The 25,974-nt window shown below is 45.5% G+C and overlaps 1 protein-coding gene across 1 annotated transcript in view; it reads right to left on the bottom strand.

The window, feature by feature from the left end:
• ABCA1 (ATP-binding cassette, sub-family A (ABC1), member 1) overlaps positions 1-25,974 on the bottom strand; it is a 73,693-nt gene that overhangs the window by 23,413 nt on the left and 24,306 nt on the right. The window contains exons 5-15 of the mRNA XM_010138042.1: positions 23,824-23,945; positions 19,602-19,784; positions 12,388-12,474; positions 7,830-8,067; positions 7,104-7,243; positions 6,294-6,410; positions 3,137-3,325; positions 2,049-2,254; positions 1,780-1,956; positions 973-1,195; positions 398-619 (exon numbers count right to left, since the gene is read on the bottom strand). Coding sequence (XP_010136344.1) covers positions 398-619; positions 973-1,195; positions 1,780-1,956; positions 2,049-2,254; positions 3,137-3,325; positions 6,294-6,410; positions 7,104-7,243; positions 7,830-8,067; positions 12,388-12,474; positions 19,602-19,784; positions 23,824-23,945 — 1,904 coding nt within the window. The remainder of the gene's footprint in view (positions 1-397; positions 620-972; positions 1,196-1,779; positions 1,957-2,048; positions 2,255-3,136; positions 3,326-6,293; positions 6,411-7,103; positions 7,244-7,829; positions 8,068-12,387; positions 12,475-19,601; positions 19,785-23,823; positions 23,946-25,974) is intronic.

The raw sequence follows: 25,974 nt of genomic DNA, 5'->3' as shown, positions 1-25,974 counted from the left end.
CTTTCCCTATTTTCCTCCCCTTGCTCTTTGAACTTTCATGTGAGGGAAGAGATGACTAAGAGCCACCTTTCTCCAGACACGTAAGAAGTACTGTGCAGAGGAAAGGCATCTGGTTCCTTCGGCGTGCGTATCTGGTGGTAGAGTATCACAGCGTACAGAGATCATGGCAGCTTAGTCTGGCTGAACTGTATCTACTATCAAAGCCAACAAAACCCTCCTAGCAGCATCTGCCAGGTTCAGTCAACCTCTTCACCAAGCCCAGCCCTGATAGCTTCTTACACAGGAAAATTACCCTCCCCCGACACCTTTCCACCTTGTTATCAGTGTCCAGCTAGACAGCTGCTGAGTGCCATGCTGGTGGAGCCCCAGTACCCAGGACAGTTTTCTCAAGACTCACCGCAAACATCTTGAGTGAGAAGCTGATGTAGTCCTGCCAGGCAACACACAGCACGTAAGGCAGGTACAGCGTGAAATAGACAATGCCTCCGCAGGCAGCTGCCAGGTTGGCCCTGGAGAACACGGTGCTGATGAGGAAGCACTGGAGGATGGTCACAACACCGAAGATTGAGAGGAAAACAAACACCACACTAGGGTCGCTGTAAGGCAGCAGATTCCCCACCTGGCAGGAGAATAACAGGTGCATCAGGCTTTGGAAGGGTTCTCCAATGTAGCTCTAGTACGAGCAGGTCTGCAGAGCTGCTGCTCAGGGAGACCCGGCTTGCTGCAATTTGCACAACAGCATTCCCAGAAGGGGGTAGTACCAGAGGCACTTTGTCAAGAGCAATGAACCTACTATAGTCCCTTCTGCTCTTTTCGGCCACTCAGCTCTGTTTTGTTCCACAACTCTGTTCCCAAGAAGTTGCTGGTAAACCCGCATTTGCTAACCCCTCCCCAGTGTGCCAGTACAGACCACTGCTTATCAGGCTCTCAAGGCTCCAGATTCTGCCGCACAGACCACATCAGTCAACTCACCTTAAGAATCAGCACCAGCAGGCCTGCACTCATCAGGAGCGGGATGAGGCTGCTAATGAACCAGCTTAGCCACAGAATGCCATTGTCAAGTCCCATTATCCTCATCGTCTCCTTCAGCCGGGCTTCCTTCTCATACACAATGCCCTTAATTATCACAGCAACTGAGTAGATCCAGGCTAGAGTCATGAAGAGAGGCATGGAGCGGCTCATAACACGCAGAAAGCTGGGAGAGTAAGGAAAGAAAGGGATCAGAACAGAGTTCGAAACATCATTGCAACTCAAGGGCTAGCAGAGCACAGTGATGGCTAAGGCTTCACTGTGCAAAGCAAACGATGTGCAGAGCATGACACAGGATCAGTGTCTCATGATGAGTTGAGGCTGATGGGCCTAAACACATCACCAGGCCAGAGGGGAGGTGGAGATGCAACTTTTTCAATGGAAGAGTGGGTTTAAGGACCTGTCTTTCCTAAGGACTGCTCTCAACTGTCCTCCTTCTGCTCTCCCATGCCTAGGTCTCTCTTTTTTTCTCAGTGCTATTTTTGCCTGTATTGGGTTTGGGGATATGGTCACATCTCAGGAATGTACTCGGTATATGAAAGTCCTGTCCTTCTCCTGGGAAGGACTCTGCAAGTCATTACACATTCTAAATCCTCCATGCAGTTGCCTTAATTCCAGAGATTAGGAACACTAAGGAGATTGCTGCCCCATTGATAGTAAGGACAATAACCATGCCCAAGGAGTGATAAAAGCCCATGCCTCCCAAGCCACAATCCTCCTGGGAGCTTTCGAAGCAGCCTGCATACATACATGTCATCCACATAACATGGGTAGGGCATCTGTTGCACATAAACTCCTGTCGTCTTCTCCGTGCCTGTCTGCACCCTGATGATGGCCTGTTCAATAACATCCTGCAAGTAGGTAAAGCCTCCCCAAACATAGCGCATGTCCTCAAAGGGGTCAGCACGGGGACCAGGATCCCAGTACCTGCACCAAGGGAACAAGACTTTTCTGTTAGAAATCCTCATCACTGCATCCCCAGTAAGAAATCGTTCGTAAGATAGGACATCAGGACTCACCCATCCTTGATCTTGTTGGTCCTTTCCACATTATCAATGTCCATGCGTATCTTGTATTTCACATGCTGAGGGAGCTCTATGCTGTTAGGAGCTATTTCAGTGAAGACTATGCCAGCCCAGAACCTCCTTTGATCCAGGAGCTCCAAGGACTTGTTTATAAGGCGGACTTCCGTGGCCACAGGCTCCAGTTTATCCAAGTTGACACACTAGACAGGGACAAATTTAGAAGCATTTATAGGATAAGTTACCACACCAGAATGTACTTTGTTTACATTTAGGGGGGAGAAAGAAGGTATAGTCTGCAATGGTAATGCCATATTCAAGAAAAAGCTGCAGTGCTGGACTACTTTGCAACAGCTCATGGTAGTCCAGCAAGTTGGTAGAGATGTCATGTTTTTCCTTCTTGATGGTCACCTGCCAGTCAAACATATATCCATGAGAAACACCCCAGCAAAGGTATTTTCTGGACAAGAGGTTAAACAGCATTGCAGTACCAGCCACAGGATCCCATCCAAGCGACATTTTTTACAGACAGTCTTATTTTCCGTTACTAATAAACTAGGTCTGATTTGAATCTAAAAATTCTATAAAACAAGTGGGGAAACCCAAAGGCTTTGGAACACGTTCCCGCCTGGCCAAGGCCTGTTTCTGTTTGCACCCATCTCCCAAGACGATCAAGTAACAAGCAGAAGGAACTTCATTATTCGCTACATCTTCCCCACTTTAAAGCAGCTGCCAGCTTCGCTGCAGTAACCAGCTAAAAACCCAGATCGAAATACGAGCTGTTACGCTGTCGAAGCACGCAGTAGCTCTCAGCCGCCCAGTAACAGCAGGGTGGAAAACCACACGCAGTGGCCAAACTACGAGCTTCAAGAAAAAAGGCCTATGGTTATATTCCTACATCTATGTTTAGGCACCTGAATAAATTGTATTTTCTAACACGCTGTGCACTCAGCCCTACTAAAGCCTGGTCATTTACACAAAGTGGACTGAGGAATATCTATCTTCCCCTTCCAGGAACACCCCACTACGCAAGTGGAGACCAAGTTGCTGCCCTTCGCCAGCTCCTTGCCCTAGCAGGATCGCACCTCCATGAAGCGTGAGATGGTCTGGATAGCCCGGTTTGTCTCATTGAAGGCATCCACCCAGGTATAGACTGAGCCATTTGCTGTCTCAAAATCCTCTGGGTGGTTTGACAGGAAACGGGCAATGTCCTCCACTGTCCAGTTGGAAGATGGCAAGTGCAGGTCCCACAGAGCTTTGCCTTTCAGCAGCGTCTGCAGATGTTTTGAATACAAAGGAGGAACAGTTATTGAGAATTAACATTAGCTCTCCTCTCTCATAATAAAAACAAGTACTACAGGGAAAACACATTTTAAAAGGTGCAGGGAGAGGCCATCTGCCATCCTGAGAAGATCAGCGTGGGGGGGTCCTTCCCCTTCCCCTCCCATCGCAAAGGATGTTTGTCCCTCGGTATAGCTACAGCACCGGGTGTGCTTGGCAGGCTGACTGGCTGGCTGCTGCCACGTCCCGCCACCCCTCTTCCAGGGAGAGGGCAGCAGAGAGCCACGCACAGCTCTGCGCCCCGCACAGGCACCAGGTCCTGCACCCGCAAAGCAGGGAAGAGGGAGACGTGCGTTCAGGAGAAACGCATTGGCCTGATGGAGGCTGCCAGGCTCTGCTCAGCTCTCACGAACAAACCTTTGCTCCCAGCTGCGGTAGAGAAGGGCTGTGGCTGGAGGCTGAACCGTCACAGCAATCAGCAGAAACGCCAGTGCCAGATGACTGGTGGCTTTTCTTACTTATTGTGCTATTGCACCACCAGGGCTGGCTGAAGCAGCACTTGTACAGCCATGATGTCCTGCCTCTGCGTTCTCCTATCTCAGACAGCGCTTTTTTCAACTGGTTTAACTGCTGGCTTTCTGAGGATGGGCTACTGCTCCACCACACGTACGCGCAGTGCTCCACACAAGCGCAGTCCGGGTAGGAGCACTGGTGTTGTAGCAGACAGCATAAGGGCAGGCAGGAGTGGAGAATTATTTGTAAAAGACACAGATGAACTGAAGTGTGGGGGAAAAAAAAAAAAAACAACAACCAACCAACCCTGAACAAGAAAGAAAACTGTAAAAATCCTAACCAGTAAAAACAGGAAATAGATTTTTCCGCCAGAACAAAGAGCAAAGTTGCGAGGTGAGGAGCTTCCCCATGCTCTGCTGTTTCCAGCAAAACAAAAAGTAATGGGACACATAGTTACAAAAGCAGCATCATGAACTAGGAAAACAGAACAGGCCAAGCTGGCAAAGGAGAATGTGTGAAAGGAAATCTAAGCAAACAGCGATTGGCTGCGCTCTCTTCACATTTGGTCTCCCAAGACTGGCTTGCACCACCATCGCCAGCAGGAAGGGCTTTATGCCTGCAGGAAAGGGGCTCAGCCTCATCACATGGAGCAGGAACATTAAAGCTCTTTAACTCCAGGGGTACGACGTTGTCCTCGCTGAAATTAGTAGCCGCATTAGCATCAAGCTAGAAGTGCCAGAGAGGGCAACTCAAGCACCTTCCTCTCTTCCAGCAACAGGCAATACACCAAACAGATTACACAACCCAGAAGGCTGGGAGGTGACGCCAGTCACCCAGCAGAATGGCAGCCTCAGTGGCTAACAAACAGCAAAGGATTGACACCTCCCTTGAAAGCAGCCACAAACATGCAACTGCATGTTTCAGGCTATTCATGTAAAGGTGATCCATAAGGCACCTCTAAACTGAATGGGATGTAGCCCAGGAGCTGCCCAGCTATTGACAGTTATGTACCCCTGCTTGTGTGAACTGAAACAGGTGACAGCAAATGAACCCTTGCTACTATGCCAACACAGAGGAGATCACCAGACTGCTAGGAAGATCAAGAATTTACTACTAGAGCCAGCAGAAGTTAAGAAGAAGCTGGCTCCAGAAAAGTAGAAAAGCTCAGGGCTCATTAAAAAAAAAAGGTAGCAACACTCACTTCTCAAAGGATACAACTGAAAACCAACATCCAAACCTTGTCTTTCTATCTGGACTCTCTGCAGCAAACAGTTCAATTTACAATTGGTGGCCCTGATTCTCACCTCCTTGATGCCAAAATCCACAGAATTAAGTTCCATAAAGCCAACATAGGGTTGGCTTTATGGGTTGGAGTGATGGAAAGTATGTCTCTGACCCTCTGTTATGATGGGGAAATGCAACAAGGCAGGTCAGAGATAGTCAGCACATCATTACACTGGAGTAAACAAGGAATGAACTCCAAGGCTTAAAAGAGTTGAGGAGGTCTCTGTGTAACAGCTGCACTATGACACTCAACCACCTGCCTTGCAGAGACTACAGAAAAAGGTTTTCTACAACTGTTTCTCTTGAGTGATCCAGTTCTACATCACTGTGCTTCCAAAGCCATCAGCACAGGGTCAATGATCCACCCCTCAGAGCTGCACCTGAGGGAACCAACAGAGAACTAAGCCACTTAAGCAGACGGTGCCCCAAGAACGTCGATCTAACACCTGGCACAATGCTCCAGGGAGCCAACAGGCTGGCAGAAAGCATGTCAAATCTGAACAAGACTCCCAGCCCCTTCTTCATGGTCCAGTATGCATGGCACGATATGAAGCAATCAGCCACGAGGTGGCATTTGGTCTTCTCGCATAGCTCCCAAGTATTACCAAATGAGGTGTACCATGCAACTGCAAATTAATGTGCCAGATTACTGCCTGACATGTGGGTTCAGCTCTGGCATGATTAATCATTTGATTCCTACTGTGCCCAACCGGGCCCGAGGCCACTGAGCACCTTCCAGGATCTCATCTAGGTACACATGACGGCTCGGTTTGCTGCTATCACGAGAGACACTGTTGTAGAGAAGCGCCCATCACAGGGAGCTGAACATGTCACCAACCCCACAGGTCCACAGTTTACAGAAGTACCAAGGGCCAGACATTCATACCACATTAGGGCAACACTGGAAGAAACAGCCCATTTGCCGGCGGCAGATCAGAAACAGGTGTTAAACATGTACCACTACTGTTCGCAGCAGGTTGTTACATGAAGGAAGGAATGCCAAGATTAATGCAAGATTGGTACAAACACAATGTGTTTCAAAAAGGGGTCCCATCCACATGATTTATCTGCTCAGCTCTGCATTGGAACACCATCTAAAATAAATATTTCATCACTTATTCCAGAAGATGACTGTGGTGGTTCTGGCAAGGACAGCATACTGACCCGAATGAGATCCATTTCCTGACTACTTTCCATAAACGTCCAAATCTTCGGGCTTATCTCCTCCCACATCCCCCCGAGGTCATGAAACACACCCAGATCCTGGAACGTCCTGTTCACCTGTCGGCAAAGAGGAGAGAAAGGTTATTTTCAAAAGCTGGCAGAGAGCCAGGGCAGGCCGACAGGGTGCATTGACCTGTCAAAGCAAAATACTGACTGTTACTTATATTCAAACAGCAGCTCAGTTTCTGCAAGGACCAAAGTAGGGAAAATCTAGTGCACTTGGAAAGGAAAAAAACAAAAGGGAGTGTGGATGCCTGTGGCTGAACACTGCCTTTCAAGGCTTGGTGGAGAATGACTACCTTGGAAATAAAGGGCACACAGAGGAAGCCCCTCCCTCTGTGCCAGAGTCTTGCTGAGAGGGCTTGGGGAATTACAGAGCACATTAGACAAACCACAATGGAAAATGACTAAGGATTCACTGAGCAGCCTACAGTGGAGAAGAGGAAGGACACCTGAAGGCTTATCAAGGTCTTCCCTACTCCTATATCCTACATCGGAGATGCAACGCCTGAGGATAATCAAAAGATATCATCAGGAAAGCTTCCAGCTAAACCTACGAGAATTCAGCCTGGCCTTTTCTCCTTGAGCCTTCAACAGCAAGTGCAAGGGAGGTGAAAGTCTAGGGAGGCTGTGCTTTGCAGGCAACTCTGTCTAGGCTTGTATTTGGGCCCAACTTAACATAGGGCAGTTAAGCTGCACAGCCAGGGGACATAGCTCATTCTAAATATCAGAGGATAGGGCTAGAGTTACCTCATTCATGACCTTTCTTATGGCTGGGGTGTCGGGAGTGTACAAGATCTTCCCAATCAGCAAGGGTTTCAAAGCTTTCCAGATAATCCTGGAAAGCGGGCTGGATTCCAGGTTCTTCATCAGCTCATTGCAGTAGGGTGCTGAGGAGGAGGGGACATGGGTGAGTGGCTGAACAGCACAGTTACAACTGCAGAAAGCACATGCCGCACTTGTGTGGGCTTTGCGGACAGTCACAGCTGAAAGCACAGCATTTGTCAGAAAACAAATACCCTCCTCTACTGCAAAACTTCTCAAAAAGCCCCTTTCAGCCAAACCTCCACTGTCTGTCCAGCAAACACGGAGTACCCAGGTAGCCTCCAGCATTAAGAGCGACACTGCTAGTTCCACACCACTCTCACAACCCTGCTGCATGGCATGAGCAAAATCCACCCAGAAAAGGCAGGTTTCTGAAAGCTGCACGTGACCGAGCTCCCTCTCCCCCTGAAGCAGGTCCACTGCACAGCCTTCCGTAGACCCTACACAAGGCCCTTGGGAATCCCTTGTACGTTCTACCCTCGATGTCCTTAAGGGTATGTGCAGGAGGCGGCATGTGTGTGCCTTTCTGAAACAGCAGAAGGCACACTGTTCCCCAGGACCACACGCTTTCATCTGTGCAAGTTTGGGAAAGACTAGTGATGACAACCGTGAAGTAGATAGGACCTCAAGCCATACCAGGCTTACACTTACTTGTGGAGTTATCATAGAAGTTAGCTGCATCGTCTTCAGTGCTGTTGCCAAACAGCGCTTTGTAATTGTTATCCTCATACCAGTTGAGGGATTTAATTTTGAGCCCTCCGCCTTCAGGATGGCCACACACAATGCGTGACACAGCCTGGTAGAACTGTGAAGAGGAGTTTGAGGCATTCACGTTGGTCAGGAACATCACTTCTTGCCTCATATCACTCCAGCTCTTCATGCTCAGCAACTGGAGGGGGAGGGGGAAAAGAGAGCGGAAGCAGGGATAGGAAGAGAATTAGTGAAAGGAGAAGATCTTGCCACTGTCCTCCAAATCGCACCTCTGGTTTTGAACAAATGAGAATCCCCTTGAACACAACATCAACAGCAAAGACCAGCACATTTTCCCCTGGCCCCAGTGGGAGAACATTAAAGGAAGTCTCTTTTGCACATGCACAAGGAATGCACTCTTGCCAAGTTCTTTACTCTCAAGTTTTCTCCTCCAGTGCTGTGGGTGGTTCCTGTTCTCCCTGCCTGCTCACATGGAAGCCACTTCTTCTCCCAGTCGCACAATGGCTCACATTCCAGCGGATCCCCCTCATGCCAGGCAGGGTGGGGTGCGTTGTTAAGGAACAACAGAAAGCCAGTGCAGCTCAAGGGACACAGGCAGGATGAGCTGCAGGCCCAGCAGTGTCACCTGGCAAAATTCCACCAAGGTCAGCAGTCTCCACTGATTTACACCAGACAGCCAGTTTGACCTTCCAGACTAGTATCACTTGTCCCTGTCCCAGCACCTCCCTGCCCCACTGTCAATGGCATTCCCAGAAAACCCTTGAAAACAAGTCCAGCTGCAGCCTGGAGCCTGATCACAGTGTGAGCTGTGCTTGCAGCCAGCCAAAGTGAGAGCCCTTCTGCTCAGCCAGCCTGACACCAGGCTTGAAGTGACAAGGCACAATTGGCTGGGACAGTTGGTACCTCCAGACTCAATTTGTCTGGCGTAAGCATCTACCAGCAATACGTCATGAACAAAACTACCAGGAGCTTAGCCTGAGACACTCACAGCACTAATGTTGCTGTACGCAGAGACATGACCACGCGCACCACAAAAGAAAAAGCAATGCACCTCCAAGAACACTAGTTTCACTCTACACTCCAGCATTGCTCTCATTGCCCTCTGACTCTCTGTCTGGAGATTTAAGAACATCAGCAGAAGTGCGTCCATACAGACTGGAAGTCTATTTATCTCAGTAACCTCTGTGACTGAGACAATACGTGGATGTTAGGAAACAGTAATGAGGATACCTCCCTGAAGTAACCTTCCAGCTTCAATCTCTTTTCAGCTCAAGGAACTTCTATTTCCTAAATCTAAATTAATTTCCTCCATGGTGAACTCCTTGAGTTTTGAACATCCACAAGCATTTAACATCCAACACACCACTGGAAAGAACTTCCTCTGCCTCTCTAATTTGGCTATGGTTAGTTCCATTTGGTGTCATGTTTCTGGCGCTTGAAGACACAGTGAACATTCAACCCCCATCTCTTTTTCTGTGCCACTCACCTCTGTGGGCCTTTGTCACATCCCCAACTCATCTATTTTCCAAGCTCACAAGCCCCAGTCTACTCCCTTGTTCCTTGTGTGAAAGTCATTCCATTTCTAAATGTTCTTACTGCCCTCCTCTGAATTATTTTCCAGTTCTGTTACCACTGTCTGGAGAGAAAGGGCTAGATCTGTGTTTCGTGTTGAACAGGAGGGCAATTGACAATTTTATGTAGTGTCATGGTAACATACTACAGCTAGCTCTCTATCCCTTTTTAAATCTTATCTAGTATTCAATCTGATTTCTTGTCTGTTACTGAAGTATCAGTAACTTGGATGGTCTTGCTGTCTGGAACAGCAACATGCACTATTCAGGGCCAGCAAAGCTGCTGAGACACCTATCTGTAACTGCTCATCAGCTGCACCTCAGAAATAACTTTAGATGCTGTGGCCACACTGCCCTGTCTTCACAGACAATAACAGAGTCAGCCACAGACCATCTGCCAGTTTTGCTCACTGTGTGTTGGTTTTGTCACCTTCGTTTAAAAAAGATGCAGATAACTAGGACAGCCAAGCAAAGCCAGCCAGCAACAATGCAGAATGCAACAGCGTGCTGGAACAATTCAATCCAAACTCACCCAAGGGAAGCACACCCACAGTCTCCAGCCTTAACACTGGGATGCAAACCTGATGCTTTGTGTTCATCTGCAGCATTGCGCATGCTTTAGATGTGCCAACATCTGGACAAAAATTCTTGATGGGAAACAACAGCTACTACGTGGCATATACACAAGCAGCCTCTATTTATAGCTGTTTTCAGCTGTCTGAAAACATGTGACACATCGGTATGATGGAAGACAGCTGTAAGAACAGCTAAAGCCTGGGGATTCAGTATGTCTGTCCAGAGTGACTGCTTCAAGAGTACTTTCATTTCCTCACTGCTCACTGTCTTTGTCTGCAGCCTGGTGCCACTCAGTACAGCTCCAAAGGTTTAGGGTGACTGACAGGATGCTAGCATCACAGAACATGAATGAAAAAAATGTCACACAACAGCTTTGGTTGGTTACACGTGCTCACGTGGATTTTTGGATTTGATAATTCCTCAACAGTCAAGGCTGCATTTCAGGTGTGACAGTTTGAGTGCCCAATTCAAAAGGACCCCTTCAGGGTTTCTTGGTATCTTGGGTAGAACAGCTGATCTCTCCTCAGCAGAAAGTCAACTGCTTTAGCTGAAGTACCATCAACTCCCTAACACGAGCAAAGATACACAAATAGGAAGTGAAGCTAATTCCCATGAACCCATGAATATGAGGTGTTAACTATCTTGCAGAGGGATTGCATTAGCAAATACATTTTTACATATAATTTCAGAACGGTTTCATATTTGGCACCAGCAACTTTACATTTGGCATACAGAGCTGCTCTGTTCACACCACTGGAAGCAAGTAGCTCATGTGTCAAGGGTTACTGTCCTATTTCTTCTCCCAGATGTAAGACCTGGCTCTGTAAGTGTTTCTTAATAGTTGCCCTTGCTCTCAGTGTTTAATCTGCCCTCCTAGGTTGATTTAAAGAGCCCAGGGACACAGATCCAATCAATCCCATACTCAGAAACAAATACTTTGTTCAGACCACTTTCTAATTAAAATTCCTTGCTAGAAAGGCTCCTAGACATGGCACAAACAATAGTTCTCTCCACCCCCTCAAGCTGCTGCCCTTCGAAACAAGGGAGCAAGTCCCTCCTTTTCACACAAAAATCAGCCTGCCAAACAATAAGAAGTAACTTTCGGTCAAGCCATCTGGAGTGGCTCACGCTGTACAAAAAGGAAAAAGCTGCCTTTGTTTGCACAGCAATAGGGCAGAATAAAAGGTAGTCCTACCCAAAACAGCTGCCAAGCAAAAGACACATTACTCTGGGACATTTTCGGCCACATCAGCAAACTGAATATCACATGGTTTAAATTATTTTTATCCCATACAGAAAAAAAAAAAGGGAAGCTTAAGTGACGTAGCGGGAAACAGCTGTAATCAAACTCTGAAGGGCAGCCTCCCTGCTAGCAGCAAGAGCTCTGCCATGGTCTTAACTGAAGCTGATCCTGGAATCATCTTAATTTCACTGTAAATGGGACCCGTCGGCAGGCTGTGGGACTCGGGGAGGGATGCATGCCAGGAATTGTTGGCTGGTGTGGTGCTGGCTCCCGGCAGCTGCCCCTCCGTGGGAGTGGAGCGCACACTAACCTGAAGTGACCCACTCTTGTGCGTGCTCTCAGAGGTTACTGCCGTTCACGGCTCTGAGCTCTCTTGCTCTGATGCAAAGACAGAAGACTAGTGAAGGGGAGGGGGAGGCGGCGGCATTGTTTAGTTTAGATGGTTGTAATTTCTGCTTCAGGGAGAGAACATTTTTGCCTAGTAGTAGCACTTCAAAGTCAGAGCGAGCCAAAAAGCAACTAAGATTAAAAACCCCCGGTTTTGGACTTCTGACTCACGGTAAGCATGCAGGGCTTTTTTCTTAATCCATCGTTTCACCGGCAAAAACAAATACTTGCAGTCTCAATAATGTCACTTTGCCTCTGCAAATCGCTACTTATGTTTTGACCGAGCCTTTCGCAGCCGGTGTTGTGATGCCATTGCACTGACTGCCCTACAAAGATGGGAAAACAATCTCTGCCCCAAAAAGCTGGTTAGACAAAGAACAAACAGTAGCCTATAGCTACTAATTTAGATTAGAACAGCCGCATCTCTTCCACATGCCATAACCTTACTGCATCTTAATTCATGCTACTCCCATGTGAATCCAATCTTTAGACACGCATCTGACAAAACTCCTATGCTGTTGGTAACTTTAAGTGCCAAGGGGTTGCAAAGTGTTGCCTCTTCTGACACAGGGAGAATGGCTGTAGGGTGGAGGAAAGTTTCAAAACAAGCCAGGGATTTGACTTTGAGTTGCACCAAGGTGACTCGTGCTTCCTGTACTCAACTGCAGGCTAAGATAGCAACCACAGCGCTGTGTTCTGCTGACATAAAGGCACTCCTTACCTCTTTAACAAGCTTCCCAAGGCTCTCTCTCAAAGCTTCCACAGTTTCTGACAGATCCCACAGGGAGGAATTGAAAGAAAATCGTCTCTGCAGGAAGGGAGAAAAAGAAGCTAGAAGTCACTGCAAGGCACAAAGAAATTAAACTCCTATAAACATTCTTGTAAAGTAGTAGCACTGTTTACATAGCAAAGCACTTGATGGGGAAGACAGAGCTGGCTTTCTGTGCAACACTGAGCTTAAAGTACCTTTGTTTTAAATGTTCCACAATGCAATGGGGGCACCCCGTTCTTTCCTCACAGGTTACGGTACACAGATGCCATAAGCAGAACCATCCCAATACAGTGCTAAACACATGCATGTACACCTACAGCGCAACGGATGGCTTGCATTCCAGGTCACTAAACAAGCACAGCATGTGGGCAGACCTGAAATCCTGCAAGCCAGTGCTAAGAAGGGGATGCAACATCTACACAAGGGAGGAAAAGACCAGCTGGTAGACACAAGCTTTCAGTGGGACTCCACAGGTACAGAGATACACAGATACACCTCAGATACAGAGAACTCCTGCAGCAGTGTACGTCATCTCCAGCACTCAAGTCCTCCCATCAGGCCTTTACAATATTTATCTAAACCAAGGGCATAATTTAATATGATCAGCTTCCATCAAACAGCTGACACTCACCATCTTCACAAGAGAAAGACTGACAGTTTGCAGAAGTGGAAGGCACAGCTCTCAGGAATCTATTTGCTCTAGCAGAGAGTTCACTGAAGACAACTCAATGTTTCCAGTTGCTTCGGATGTAACTGGTGAGCCTTGTTTTTAGGTTTTGGGGTTCTTTTCTCCTGTTCACAAATCTGGATTATCTTGCATGGGAAACATTTGGACACAATTCTTGTTTCAAGGGTATGAAGATTAAAGTAATTCCCTAAGATTTTACATTAGCAGCTACACACTGCAGGTTTTGAAAGCATACTAAAGTTACAGCATTGTGATGCAGAGAGGAACAGCCAAGGGCCTGGGCTTCAGCGCACACCTTCTGGGTTGAAGCTTTTTATTTTCACATCTTTCCTGGGGTAATTTCTGGAAGCAACGTCTGGAGGTTTTCACTTGTTCTATCTGATTTGCTGGAGGGTGGTAAGACCTGGTCAGTGCCTGCTGGTGTAAATAAGACGCTGTTCCACCCATCTGCTAGGGCATTTAAGAACCAGTTAATTTTTCTGCATGCACAGTTAGTGCCTCCTCCACAGCTAGCTGCAAATTCAGGGAGGCTGTCTCTAACCTCTATGGATTTCTACTAACCACAGTCTTTCAGGTTTTGATAAATCAAAACACATCACTGGGGCTAAAAGCAAAGCAATTCAAACTCCTCACTGACTAAGACCTTCAAGACATATTTAAAGAAATATAGTCAGCAAATACCAAAGCCACATAGCTGCAGCACCACTTCAGAGACAAGATGAGGGAGGAAGTCCTAGCTTGAGGCGTAACAGTGGATGTGCTTGTTCAGCTCCATATACCTCATTGAGCTCTTCGCAGATTTGTATTGTTTACTATATTCAAAGGTGATTCAGGGATAAGGTGGATGAGGAGAGTTTTATGATGATACTAAATGGTTCAGAACAGTGAAAAGTCAAAAGCCAGTTGCAAAGGATTAGTGAAAGGCCTCAGGCTGACACACTGCTATAAGGTGCCAGACAAAATTCAGTGCTGCAAAGTAAAATACATAGGGAGAAGATGTTAAGATATCCTTTGATGGCTCTGAACTAGTTACTGCCACTCAGAAAGGGAGATTTCAGAATTACAGTGATAAGACAGATCAATATCGATATAAATCCATGGTGCAATCCTAGTTCTCAAGTACTATATGCAATTTTGGGTCCTCCATCTTTGAAGGAACACAAGTTTAGAAAAAGGGCACGAGTATGATTCAAGATAAAAATGGCTTCTAAAGGAAAAACAGAAGACCACAGTTCTTCCAGTGGCACCTGTAATGACAAACAGAAGTTATGGCAGAGATCTGTAGAATTATAAAAAGGATTGAGAATGGGAACAGGAGATGATTGCTCACTGCGCCTCATCATACAGGCCTAGAGAGCTTCCAGAAAAGATCATAAAAGAAATCAAAGCAGCTACTGCACACTCAACTTAGTCTAAATGGAGAAATTCAACAGACACTATGCAATGCTGAAGGTACTGAAAGTTATGGTGGGCTTGAGAAAGGCTTAGAAGAATTCATTACAGAATAAAAGCTTACTGAGCGTTAAACTCCAAGATTGCAGCAGCAGCTGTGAAAGTCTGAGTTGCAAGCTACTGAAGAACCAGGTATTACACTGAGGAAACGTTACTATATGCTTGTCCCACGGCTGCATTCTTTCGCACGTCTCCATTACAGGCCACGGCTGGACTAGCACTCAGCTGAACAGGACCGCGGTCTGACCCACTATGTAAGTCTTAGGTGATGCAAGCAGCCTGCAAACCTTGCTCCAAAATGTGAGGAGAGCTCTCCTATCCTTTCACCCCAGCACCCTGACCTTTCTGCTCTAACAAATTCACAGCACTCCAATTCCATTTCTCACAAGAACTTGCAATAATGCCATTGCCATGGAGGAAATTTTTCTTTCTTTATCACCACCCTTTTGCATCCTAAAGCCAACATACAGAGCCTTTCGTAAGTCCTATCTCTAGAGACAATGACAAGAATCAGTCACAAGTGGCCAGTCGACTGACGAGATGAGATGTCATGCACTTCCCTGGAAAATAACTCCTTGCCATGGCTCATTAAGTAAAATAGTTCATTACATTCAGAAGAGCCTTCTAGATTCAGGGCAGCTCCCGTAAGACTGGTCCCACCGTAAGAATGTCTTTGGTAGGTGACTGCAGTACATCTTGGGGCAGGGTTGGGTGGTGGGGCAATGATTAATTTTCTAGTGAAATGCTACAAAAAGTTCACCTGGCCTTTCTAGGCACACTGTGGAAAGACTAAGTTGTAGCAGGGTTTGAAAAACACTGCTGTGTTAGTGGCTGGCAAGACATGCCTTCATCTAGGATTGTCTTTTGGGGCAGCCAACATCACAGTACTAGTGAGGTACAGACTGCACTGGGTGGACTATGTGTGCTTGTATGTGCAGGCTACAAGACTCAAAATAGAGACAAATACTTGAGACGATCAGAGTTGACTGCACAGTCAAGATAAACCTTGAGTAAGTCCACCTGGCAGCTCCTGCTAGAAGGGATGGACGGCTCTGTTTCATTAATATGCCGGAGAATGCATGCGTTTGAAGTATTCAGAGGTCGTAACAAAACTCAGCCACTGTCTGCATCATACAGCTGTTTCTGCTTAATGAGACCACTCTGCCATGTTTGCTTTAAAATACATTAAGACCATACAGTGATCTTAATAGAAACTTTATACTGAACTTTACAGAGAAATCACATGCTTTAAGTTTCTGCTTTTGTTTCCTGGAAGTCCCAAAGTACAGCTGCTTAAAAGCATCGTATCATTGTGCTTGACTGAAAACACTCTCAAAAGAGCAAGGAAAGCCACAAGTTCAGTTGCAGCATGTATTTACATTAAGAGACCTTTTCCAAAGCCATTTTTCAACCAGAATGCATTTACTATTCAACACTTAGTTCACGCTAACCACATGACAAAATACCACACGTATTACGAAGGGAGAAAAAATTATTGGATTTTCATGTGCTCACCCACACCCCTTCACGGACCACTACAGTACACAAGCCACAACATATTTATGGCTTATTACACACACACCATTGCAAGTAAGTGCAGCAAAACTGCTCTCAGGCAGTGCTGCAGAGATGAAATTCCACGGGACCAATTAGAATTATCTTTGTCATTTAACCTTCTCCTAAGTAATTTTCAAAACTGGGGACATTTACAGGGGAAAGCTGTCCCACAGACAGATATTGTGTGATATAAGACAATCCCCACTCATCACACCACCAGTCCCCTGAGTATCTCCAAGCATTGCTAACCAGGGGTGCCTGCAACCTTTCCAAACTGCGTAGTTCTTCCATGTGACAACTGCTAGGACACAGAGAAAGCTGAAAGGAAATTTATGTACATGCAATTAGAGATACTGGGTCGCCATTCTCAAACCAGCTTCTCCTGACTCAGTTTCACTGACTAAACCCAGTGCAAAGCAAATTCCAAGAAGAGAAGGGGCTTGAGAAGTGTTCAGAAGGGGCTAGAACAAGACGTCCTATGTCCTGCAGTACTTATTGTTGGCCAAAAAGCTCCAGAGAATGGATGAAGACACGGGTCCTAAAAAAGAGAATTTGCCTTTTTAAACACATGTTGCTTTTAAGAGAGAGAATACTCAGTGAAGAAGAAAGGCTGATCCTCTGCCTTGGTGCTTGGTGATCACTCTCAGATATTCTGCTGGTTTTGATCTAAGCAGCTTGTCCTATACAGGATCTTATGTAAGAACCTCTTGGCTTGGCTCTGTTTTCTTATCCTACAGAGCAAGCTAAATTGAAGTAATACAAAGGATCAGTGGCAGAGCTAGAAATCCTAGTGGAAAATTTTAATTAGAAGTCCCTTTTTCTGTCTTAATTGTACTATTGCACTTTGGGCAACTTGGGCTCAAGTTATTCTGGATAGAATTGGTGAGCAGGTATGTGAAGAAAAGTGCTTATTTTTTGCCTTTCTTATTCTAAAAAAACTTTCTTAATGGTGCTGTGACACTTAGAGCTCATGCTTTTCACCTTGCATGCACTTTAGTTCCCTTTTTAAAACTGTGCTCTGACCAAAATTTGCTAATAATTACTGTTTTCTTGTGAGTTACCTAGAACACTTACAGCTTCTCTCAGACTACAAAAGCACACTCACTTTAGGCCGTCAGAAGCCGGTGCTACCATGGGTCTCAGCCCACACACACATATCCTGACCACTGGGTTCTCAGTCTTGCAGTCCCCTTCAAACGCTTGTGTAAGCACACGATCAGGTCAGTCACTTTTAACCTGGATCAACCCTGTGATGTAATTTACTGCATCGTTTTGCAGAGGGAACAACAAAAGGGAATGCACAGGGGCAGTAGGTGGAAGCTGGCCTGAGTCTTCTGGATTAAGACAGTTCAAGAAACTATATCCAGATCCTTGAGTGGCAAAACCCTCCTGTTTCACTATTCAAGCCCTTGGTGTTGAATTTACACAAGCTGTAAGTCCTTTTCATCCCAATGGTACTGATGTAATCTTACTAAGATGCTGCCCCTCCATCAGTCACAGAATGCTGCAACCAATGGAGACCAGGTCCCATTATGTGACCCAAAAACCTGCCTCTGAACTGCTTTATAGCTCCATTTGATCTGGCCCTTACTTACTGAAATGCCGTGCTGTGAAGCACATCAGGGGGATTGAGCAAAAAAAAAAAAAAAATTAAAAATAAATCTCTGGGCAAATTGTTGGCATTGGTTTACAGGTTCTGTAGTAGATACAGTGCGTGTTATCTTCAGTATGCACGTCCAAGATTTGACCCACAGTGCCTTTAATTATAAGCTAAACCAAAAGCCTCCTTTGTTCATGAACAGGAAGTTCCCTCTTTGTTCAAAGATGGTACTGCAAGTCAAAGCAGTCTTACCCTTTAAAGACACTAAGTTTCAGACTTAGTATTGGTTGTGATCCTACAGCTAATTTGTTCATTTTGCCTGCCCACACTGAGGTCAGTTGGTTTTTGTTTCACTCACTGATGCAGCTTAACTAGAGGGTAGACTGTGACATTTTTCTGAGCAAAACTGCCATCCTTTACAAAACAGTAGACAACACACACTGGGTTTATAACTGCTGGATTCTGGACTCAGCCTTTTTTCCTCTGAAGCCAAGACCAAGCTTCTCAGAAGTCCCCCAAAACTGCACATAATGTTTTAGTCTACTTTGCTGTTGCCAAGTGGTGCAGAGTGGCCTATGACTGCTTTCTTTCACCCGTAACCAACAGAGAACAGAGATACACACGGTACCTGCTCCTGTCAGCTAAGGTGTAGAGACTTCCATTAATAAGAAAGGCCAAGACTGAGCCTCCAAAGGAACCAGAAGACCAATACTGAGTTCTACTACAGCTGGCTATTTTCATCTCCTTCAGTTCCTCAAAATCCAGCATCTCTGAATGATTTAAAGTAAATGCATCTAACTGAACACAAGAAACTACTTGTAGCTATTCCTCTTCCCAACAGACCATCCTTATTGCATGGACATTTTTAGAGCCGCTACCTCATCTCTTAACGCTTATGATTATCCTGCTCTTCCAGCAGGAAAGAAAAAATGCAGACGGAGGACATGTGCAAAACAGAAGATGAGCTGTGGTGTGATGTAACTGACCACCATGTACTGCGCAGAAGACTGATATGATTCCAGTACTTGCGAATGACTCTCTTGGACTGGGGACAAAGCCAAGCAATTTGACGTTTACTCCTGAAAGGCTCAGACTTGGAAACTCACACAGCTGAAGTGTTTATTTCTTCCACAGCAGGCAAGAAAATGTTTGTTCTAGTCGGTAACAGAGTGGGTTCTGTGTTCCCTTCTGTCTACTGGTATTTCCAGCACTAACTTTCTCAAAATTCTGTATTTTACCAGATATTGCTGCCCTGAAACCAAACATCTCTGGGTGCACCACCTAGATGAACTGTAAGACTGCTCCAATCACCCTCCAAATAATGTATCTTCCTGAAGTTCAACGATTTCTTACTCCAAAACCCATTCTGTTAGTCAATCTTTGAAACAGGACTTTAAACTTCAGTCTTCTTTGTATGAATTAAACCTGCTCAAATGTTGTGGCTTGCCACTGGCTAGAAGCTTCTGCACTCAGTGGCCTCACAGAAAGGGCAGAAAGTGATGATTTTAGCACTCAGCACAGGCCAGTCTAACATCTGGGCTCATTCCATCCAAGACACAACATCCGACCAAACACAGGGACAAGCCTGTTTGTTACTATACAGCATAGATATTTCCCTCTTGACAAACAGCACTGCAGGCCACCCACATTTACGCTCCACAAGTACCTCACTGCACCAGGAGGGGTAGGAATGGCAGGAAGAACTGATGCTGTTCATGCTGCAGTGATAAAGACCACCTTTTCTTCTTTCTTACTCCCATTGAATAATTCAGTCTGGAAATGCATGGTTGAGTTTCTAGACTGAAAGCCCTAGAAAACATCACGGTGTCGATGACAGCCTCTCACAGGTGTGACCAGTAGACTCACCTGAAGGGGTTTCAAAGGATTCAGGTTAGCTCGGAACACTTGTCCGGCTGCATGGAGTTTTTCCTTTGGCAAGGTGCAAATGAAGGCTTCAGAGTCCTTTGCCGCTGTCTGGTTTTGGATTGTAAGAAATTCAGAGATGTTGCAGAGATCTTGCAGTCGCATTCGGGAACCAGACACAATGACCTGGAAAAGTGGGGAAGGCATGTAAGTCTCCCTTTGTGTTAAGATTCATAGCACAAAATTGGTTATCACCTAGACAAAAGTAACCATTCATAACATTTCCAGATAGAGGTAAGAGGGCATTCTTCTCTACCGGCCCCTGGCTGTGCAGGCCTGGCCCATGCGCAAGTCAATTCCCAGAAAAACAAGTTTCCCTGCTGAGTACATAGGGGAGAAGTCGTGGAGGAGGCAGGTCTCTCTCCACTTCTTGACCAACGTGCATAGGGCAGCAGAGATTCTGTGCTCCACAGCAGCCATTTCCTCCCACAAGAGGCTCACACATTGCCTAATCTTCAGTCTTCTGGGAACTGAGCCACAAAGGCAAGAACAAGGCTTGTGACCAGACACAAGTCTGGCAAATGTACGTGAAGGGCAAAAGACCTATGTCCCAAACTCCTTCGATGTATCTGCTGGCCACATTTTCTGTGCTGTTCTGGATCATGATCACCTTCTCCCTTGCTCTGAAGTACCTCTTTACTAACTGCCAAGAGAAACATTTAGCAGTGTTTTGGGGCAGATAATGTATCACTGGGGGAAAAAACCCCATCTTACTGGCTGCAATAAAAAAGAGATGAGCTCCCAGCATTTTCTTTCACAGGCATATTTTACGTAAGGTGAAGGTTTGCTTGTCAGTAATGTTTCCCAATCCACAAGCAAACACCTCATTAATGAAGGAAATGTATAAAATCCCTCTGAATTATCTCCAGTCCTTTTCAGACCTGATGGCCTAGTTTCTCTTAATAATGTCAGTTACAGCTTTCAGGTTTGCTAAACAACCACAAGGTACATGTCAAATAGGTGCAAGCTTCATAAAGGTGAGAAAAAACATGAAGCATCCCGAGTCTTCAGCTGCAAAGAATTTTTTGTTTGTCTTGGGGCTAGACAAAGGGAACAATTTTACTCTAAATCCAGGTAATAACAACTTTACACTTCATTTTTTCTTCCTATTCTTTTGTAATTCCCAGCATGGGTATTACAATATAAACAAATTGCCCACATATAAAATCATTGCTCAAGTTCCAGCAACAACTAAAGAGGATTGATCTACAGCCCAGAAGAGTTAACAGTTTGAGTTTGAAAATGTTCTTGTCTTTCAAAACTGAAAGGGCATCAACAACCCAGGGAGAAAAAGCACACTACGCTCAGAAAACAAGCAGATGGAGCTGACAGGAGAGGGAAGTGATTTATAATGCAATACTTGTGCAAACCTTTAATCTGAGTCTGCATTCCCATGTTCCATGCTGCACACTCAGCTCAATAAATGGGGCAGCTCTCACTTCAAAAAGGCTGGCCTTTTGAAAAAAGTTTGGCTGGTATTTTTGCCAGCAGAGACACGTTTATCATCCTAGCCATGCTGAAGAGGGGATATTCCTGTGGCCCTGGAATGATGCTCAGGAGAGCTGGGACAAGCCTAAAGCAGCTTCCCTGGGTGGACATATGAAAAACCAGTGTCTCCCAGTGCCTTGGTGCTCATTCAAAAAAGTGAAGGTGAACAATCCTTCCACCATCCCCTGTGTGTGTCCGCCTTTTTAACTCAGATTTTAAGCTCTTGTGGAGAAAAGCTGCTCCTTCCAAACACAGCAAAGACCATAGCACATGAAACCAGAACGAGGGCTCTCCCAAAGACCCCAAACTAATGCAGCAAGCCAATTCTCTGCAACCATTTCAAGTCATCTGCAGACATGGTGTCTTCCACAGGCAAATATATTCTAAATGGCAGGTTAAGTCCCCTAAGGACTCTCAAAATGCTAGGCTCACGTCTGAAAGCAGTCACAGGTGACTGTTTTGTGCTCATAGGTCACATCGTTCTCTCCTGGGGCAGCATAGACCTTGGCCATTACTATTTACTCCTTACTGCCATTCAATGCATCACACTGGAGCCCTGGCCCAGAACCCCACTGTGCCCCTGCAGCTTTTCAAGGGATAGGACCTATTCCTGCCATCCAAGTTACAGTTGTCTGGCCACTCCAGGACAATGGGAGCATACTAGACTTGATTAGATAGCTGCCTGCCCACTGCTGATCCAGGCACCTTCCAAAGCCCACACTCTTCTGAGCATATCTGCCACCATCAGAGAAACACAAGGTTGAGCAACTCAAGCCCATCAAGACAAGGCTTTGACTATTGTTGTGTATTTGTATGGTATTCAGTATGCTGGCTACATGGCCCTGTTGCCATGCTGGAGTACAGTCTCTACAGCAACATCAGTGAACAACAGTCCCATCTCCTTGGTGACTTTGGTTCCTTGTTTGCAAATCATAACTCCTGGGCTCGTTGAACAACCACAGAACACAAAAAATTTTCAGAAGAAGGCTGTATTTACTGTGAGAGATTTGACTACATTGAATAGGCCCTTCTATATGACTTTGTGAATGAAGCTGTGACCCACTCATACAGTCAGAGACCAAACAACTATTGCCTATTAATACTACGGTCACCATGCAGCTCAGCAGTGAGGTCATATCTCCATTCCAGACCTCCAGCAAAATCAAAGGGGTCCATTTTGTGAGTCAGATAAAGTCATCCTGCAAGAAGAGAGAGCTCTGCCTCCGTCTTGCTTAGATCTGCTCTTCCCGCCATCCCAGAGCACGAACCATCATTAAGACTAAACAACATCACCCCCCACGCCCTGGCAGAATCAGCACAAGAATTCCACAAACAGGAACAAAGCTGAAAGCATTCAAGCAAGAACTAGCCAACTGATTACCCCTTCACCACCCTTCAGATACATTATGTAGATAAAAGTCAAGCTTGTCTTCTGCTTCCACTGGCTTTGCCATATACAACAGATGTAATACGGCAGTCACACAACGTAAGGTCAGAGTCAGCTTTTTTGCCTCTCTGAAAATCCTTCTGTCTCTGCATCAGCCTAGGCAGAATGACTATGTCGTTGTTGCTGAAGCCTTCTCGTTATCCTTGTAGAACCATCCATAGCACATTTCTCTTCTAATCTAGGATGAATTTCAGGCAAATTCAAGTTTCAAGTAAAACAAAACTTGCAGCCTAAAATGGGCAAGAATTTTTTTCCACTTTTTGTATTAGACATATGCTTAACTTATAGTATTAATTATGACCTGCACTAAAACAGATGGCTTGATAGAATTCATTGAGGAACGAGACAATGCGTGCAAAGGGGGACAGCATGAAAACTAAGTCCTAGAGGACTATTAATCAACTCCAGAGAAAAGATCTGACCGGGAGATGGGAAGCAGAATGGATTTCCTCCTCCTTTTGCACACCACGTTTTGCACTACCGTAAGAGAACCATAAGTCTTCCTTCGAAGTCTGAAGCAATCAGTTCTGATTTCTGCATGAGAAAGGATACTGCTGGACTAAGTCATCCAGCCTAGCAAAAAACTGTGTTCTGAGCTTGATAATGGCAGACAGCCGTCTCAAGAGAGTGGCTCCAGCCCACTGTTACCACTGCCTATGTTTACGAAGACTATCATGGGAGCACTCAGGAGCTTCATCTGACATGGAGACTCTCTTGAACTACATAATATACAAGTTTACTGTCTGTCTTGAAGAGCTGGCACAAACTGAAAAGCATGCCTCCTACCACTGCACAGGAATCTAAGGCAGAAACCCTGCTCCAGTCCATACTGAGTGACCAAACAACCACCCCATTTTTATTTCTAACCAAGCTAAAACAGTTTGAACAGCACTACCAACCTAATTAATGTTTTACTTGAGTAAAAGAAAAACAACAACAACAAAAAAAAAAAAACAACAGGAAAGAGGTAATGAAATTTGGCCTGAAGGGTACTAGTTTATTTTCTTATGTTGATCAAAACATATGCACATGGGTCTCAGCATCCTTTTACAGCTTACAACCAAGTAAGACAGTAAATGGAGAACAAGAGGGGAGAGAGAAGCAAGGATTGCATTTTCCAATGTGTTTCTGTAACACCTAGGTCACAGAGATCCTGCACTGTGGATCTTGGCTCTAAAGTTAAACAAGCAACAGAGAAGCAATACACTAGTGGTTGAAAGTGCTTGTTACCTGCTGGAGGTTGACTTCTGCATCCAGTAGCCCAGCTACTGCAGATGACGGCATGGACACATTATGATGGAGGAAGTCTGAGAATGTCTCGTTGTCAACCAGGAAATCCCGAAGTTTCAAATCTGCAAAGTGAAAAAACAAGCAAGATTCTGGTCAGGGCAAAGCCAAAAAGGAAATGCACGTGAGAGCTCTGAACAGGAAAAGCAAATCTGACAAACAGGGGAGAGGGAATTACACGAACCATAACACAAAGGAAAACGACGAGCTGCTGGCAAAGTATTCTGGAATTTGGCAGCTTTCAGAGATGCCAATCCATGATGTCTTGATTTAAAAAAAAATAAAGAATCTTTAAAACCAAATCCCTTTAATATCATTACTTCAGCTCAGTTTGCACGTACATACACAGAAGCAGCAAGGCACACCAAGCTGCTCCCATAATCTGGGGCAAAATCTACTCCAGCATTAGCCCTGCATAAAGAATCAGCTTCACTTAAGCCCTGTGTTGTTACAGAACATGGGACTGAGCTGTTGCATGAACCACTGGTGGATTTACTAGCCTGTATTTCATTATGTTAATAGTAGAGGTACTCTACCATGAATTTCAAAGACACACAGATATGATACAGAATCACATGCAAATCTAGGAAGCAGTCTTAACCACTCAGCAAAATTTCTGCAAATGCTTTTTAATTCCATTTTCTTTCTCAAGAAGCTTCCCCTTCCGAAGCCATTGGTGTTTCCACTCCTGGTTTTAAAATAAATTTGTATCTCTGTCAGACCAGAGGGATACCATCTGGAAATTATAATCCATGAGTGCTACTAAAGTTCACAAACCTGAAGTTTAAGGAAATGACTCTCACACTGTTTGAATTGTTTTTGTTTGGGTTTTTGGGGGTGTTTGTTTGTTTGTTTTTAAAGAGAGAGAACACAATTCCACCTTAACTACGCTTAAATAAGCAGTGATGAGGAGAGCAGCTATGCCAGGAAGAGCTGAGAGATCAAGTCTCATAGGATTTACCAGGCTGAAGATTTCCAGGCTAAGCCAAGAGAGCCAGCAAGGTGTTACACTGCTTTTTCTACTCTATGAAGAGAAGATGCCACAATCTGTGGCAAACAGTGGAAAACAACGAGCTCTAAAGGGAATAGAACGCAAGGCAGCCCAAGTTTTTGTAGCTTCCCCCTCCTCTTTCTTATTTTTTGCTTAGGTTAGCACATGTTACCCTCAAGAAAGACCAACCCTTAGGGAAAAGCATGCCAGGCACTCGGGGTGCCACCAGCAGTAAGAGGAAGGCTGGCGGCTGGTGCCACTTCTGCTTCCCGTGCCTGTGCTTGGCAGAGCAGGCAGCAAGGGGAGGAAGCCACGAGCTCTGCGCTGGCAGCGCGAAGTGCACGGGGGTTACTGACGGTCACTGCTCCCTCATCTGCATATCCAGTTACAAATTCCCTGTTGCCTTTTTTGTTCCACTGAAAAAGTAAATCACTCCCCTCCACTGAGACAACGTGGAGGTTACTTTGGGACAAAAGTTTCTCTTTCGCCCTTCTCTCTCCTCCCCAGCAGGACTGCTCAGCAATATGCTGGTTTTGACCATGCTGTGCAAACGCCCCACCGCACCCCATCACCAAAATCAACCACCACCTCCTCTCCTAGTCTGGGAAAAGAGCTGGCTCCCGCAGAAATGTAAAAAAACCTCCTTTTCTTTCCAACAGAGGCTAAAGCACCCTGCTTCACCGCAACTGGAGGAAAAACTTCCCCCACCCTGATGCCCTGGTTACTTCCTAAATGTGCCGAATTCCCTAAACACTTCTGCAGCTTGTTTGTTTTCTGGTGAGATCAAAAGTTCAGAAATTCAGAAAGGGGTAGCTGGCTGAAGGCACACTTCCACGCAGATATCAGATGTTTGCATTTAATCTGTCTCCATTTAAAATATTTTCAAGACCCTCTTAAAGGGCCACACACCTTTTTAAAAAATGTGACCAAGAAATAACTCTCCCACTTTTCTGCCTCCTCACTGCTGTTTTACTTTTGAGTTTCCCTAGGCTTTTTTGTTAGCGGGTTTGATTTGGGGTTTTTTTGCCAAATCCTGGAAGCAGGATTTTCTTGGTTGGGGACATATACCATAGGTAATTGCAGGAAAGCAACCTGAATTACAC

The sequence above is a fragment of the Buceros rhinoceros genome, unplaced genomic scaffold (assembly GCF_000710305.1).
Source record: "Buceros rhinoceros silvestris isolate BGI_N320 unplaced genomic scaffold, ASM71030v1 scaffold14746, whole genome shotgun sequence".
In the NCBI taxonomy this organism is placed as follows: domain Eukaryota; kingdom Metazoa; phylum Chordata; class Aves; order Bucerotiformes; family Bucerotidae; genus Buceros; species Buceros rhinoceros.
Note: the sequence above shows the minus strand (reverse complement) of the source record. Positions and strands in the feature narration are given on the sequence as shown.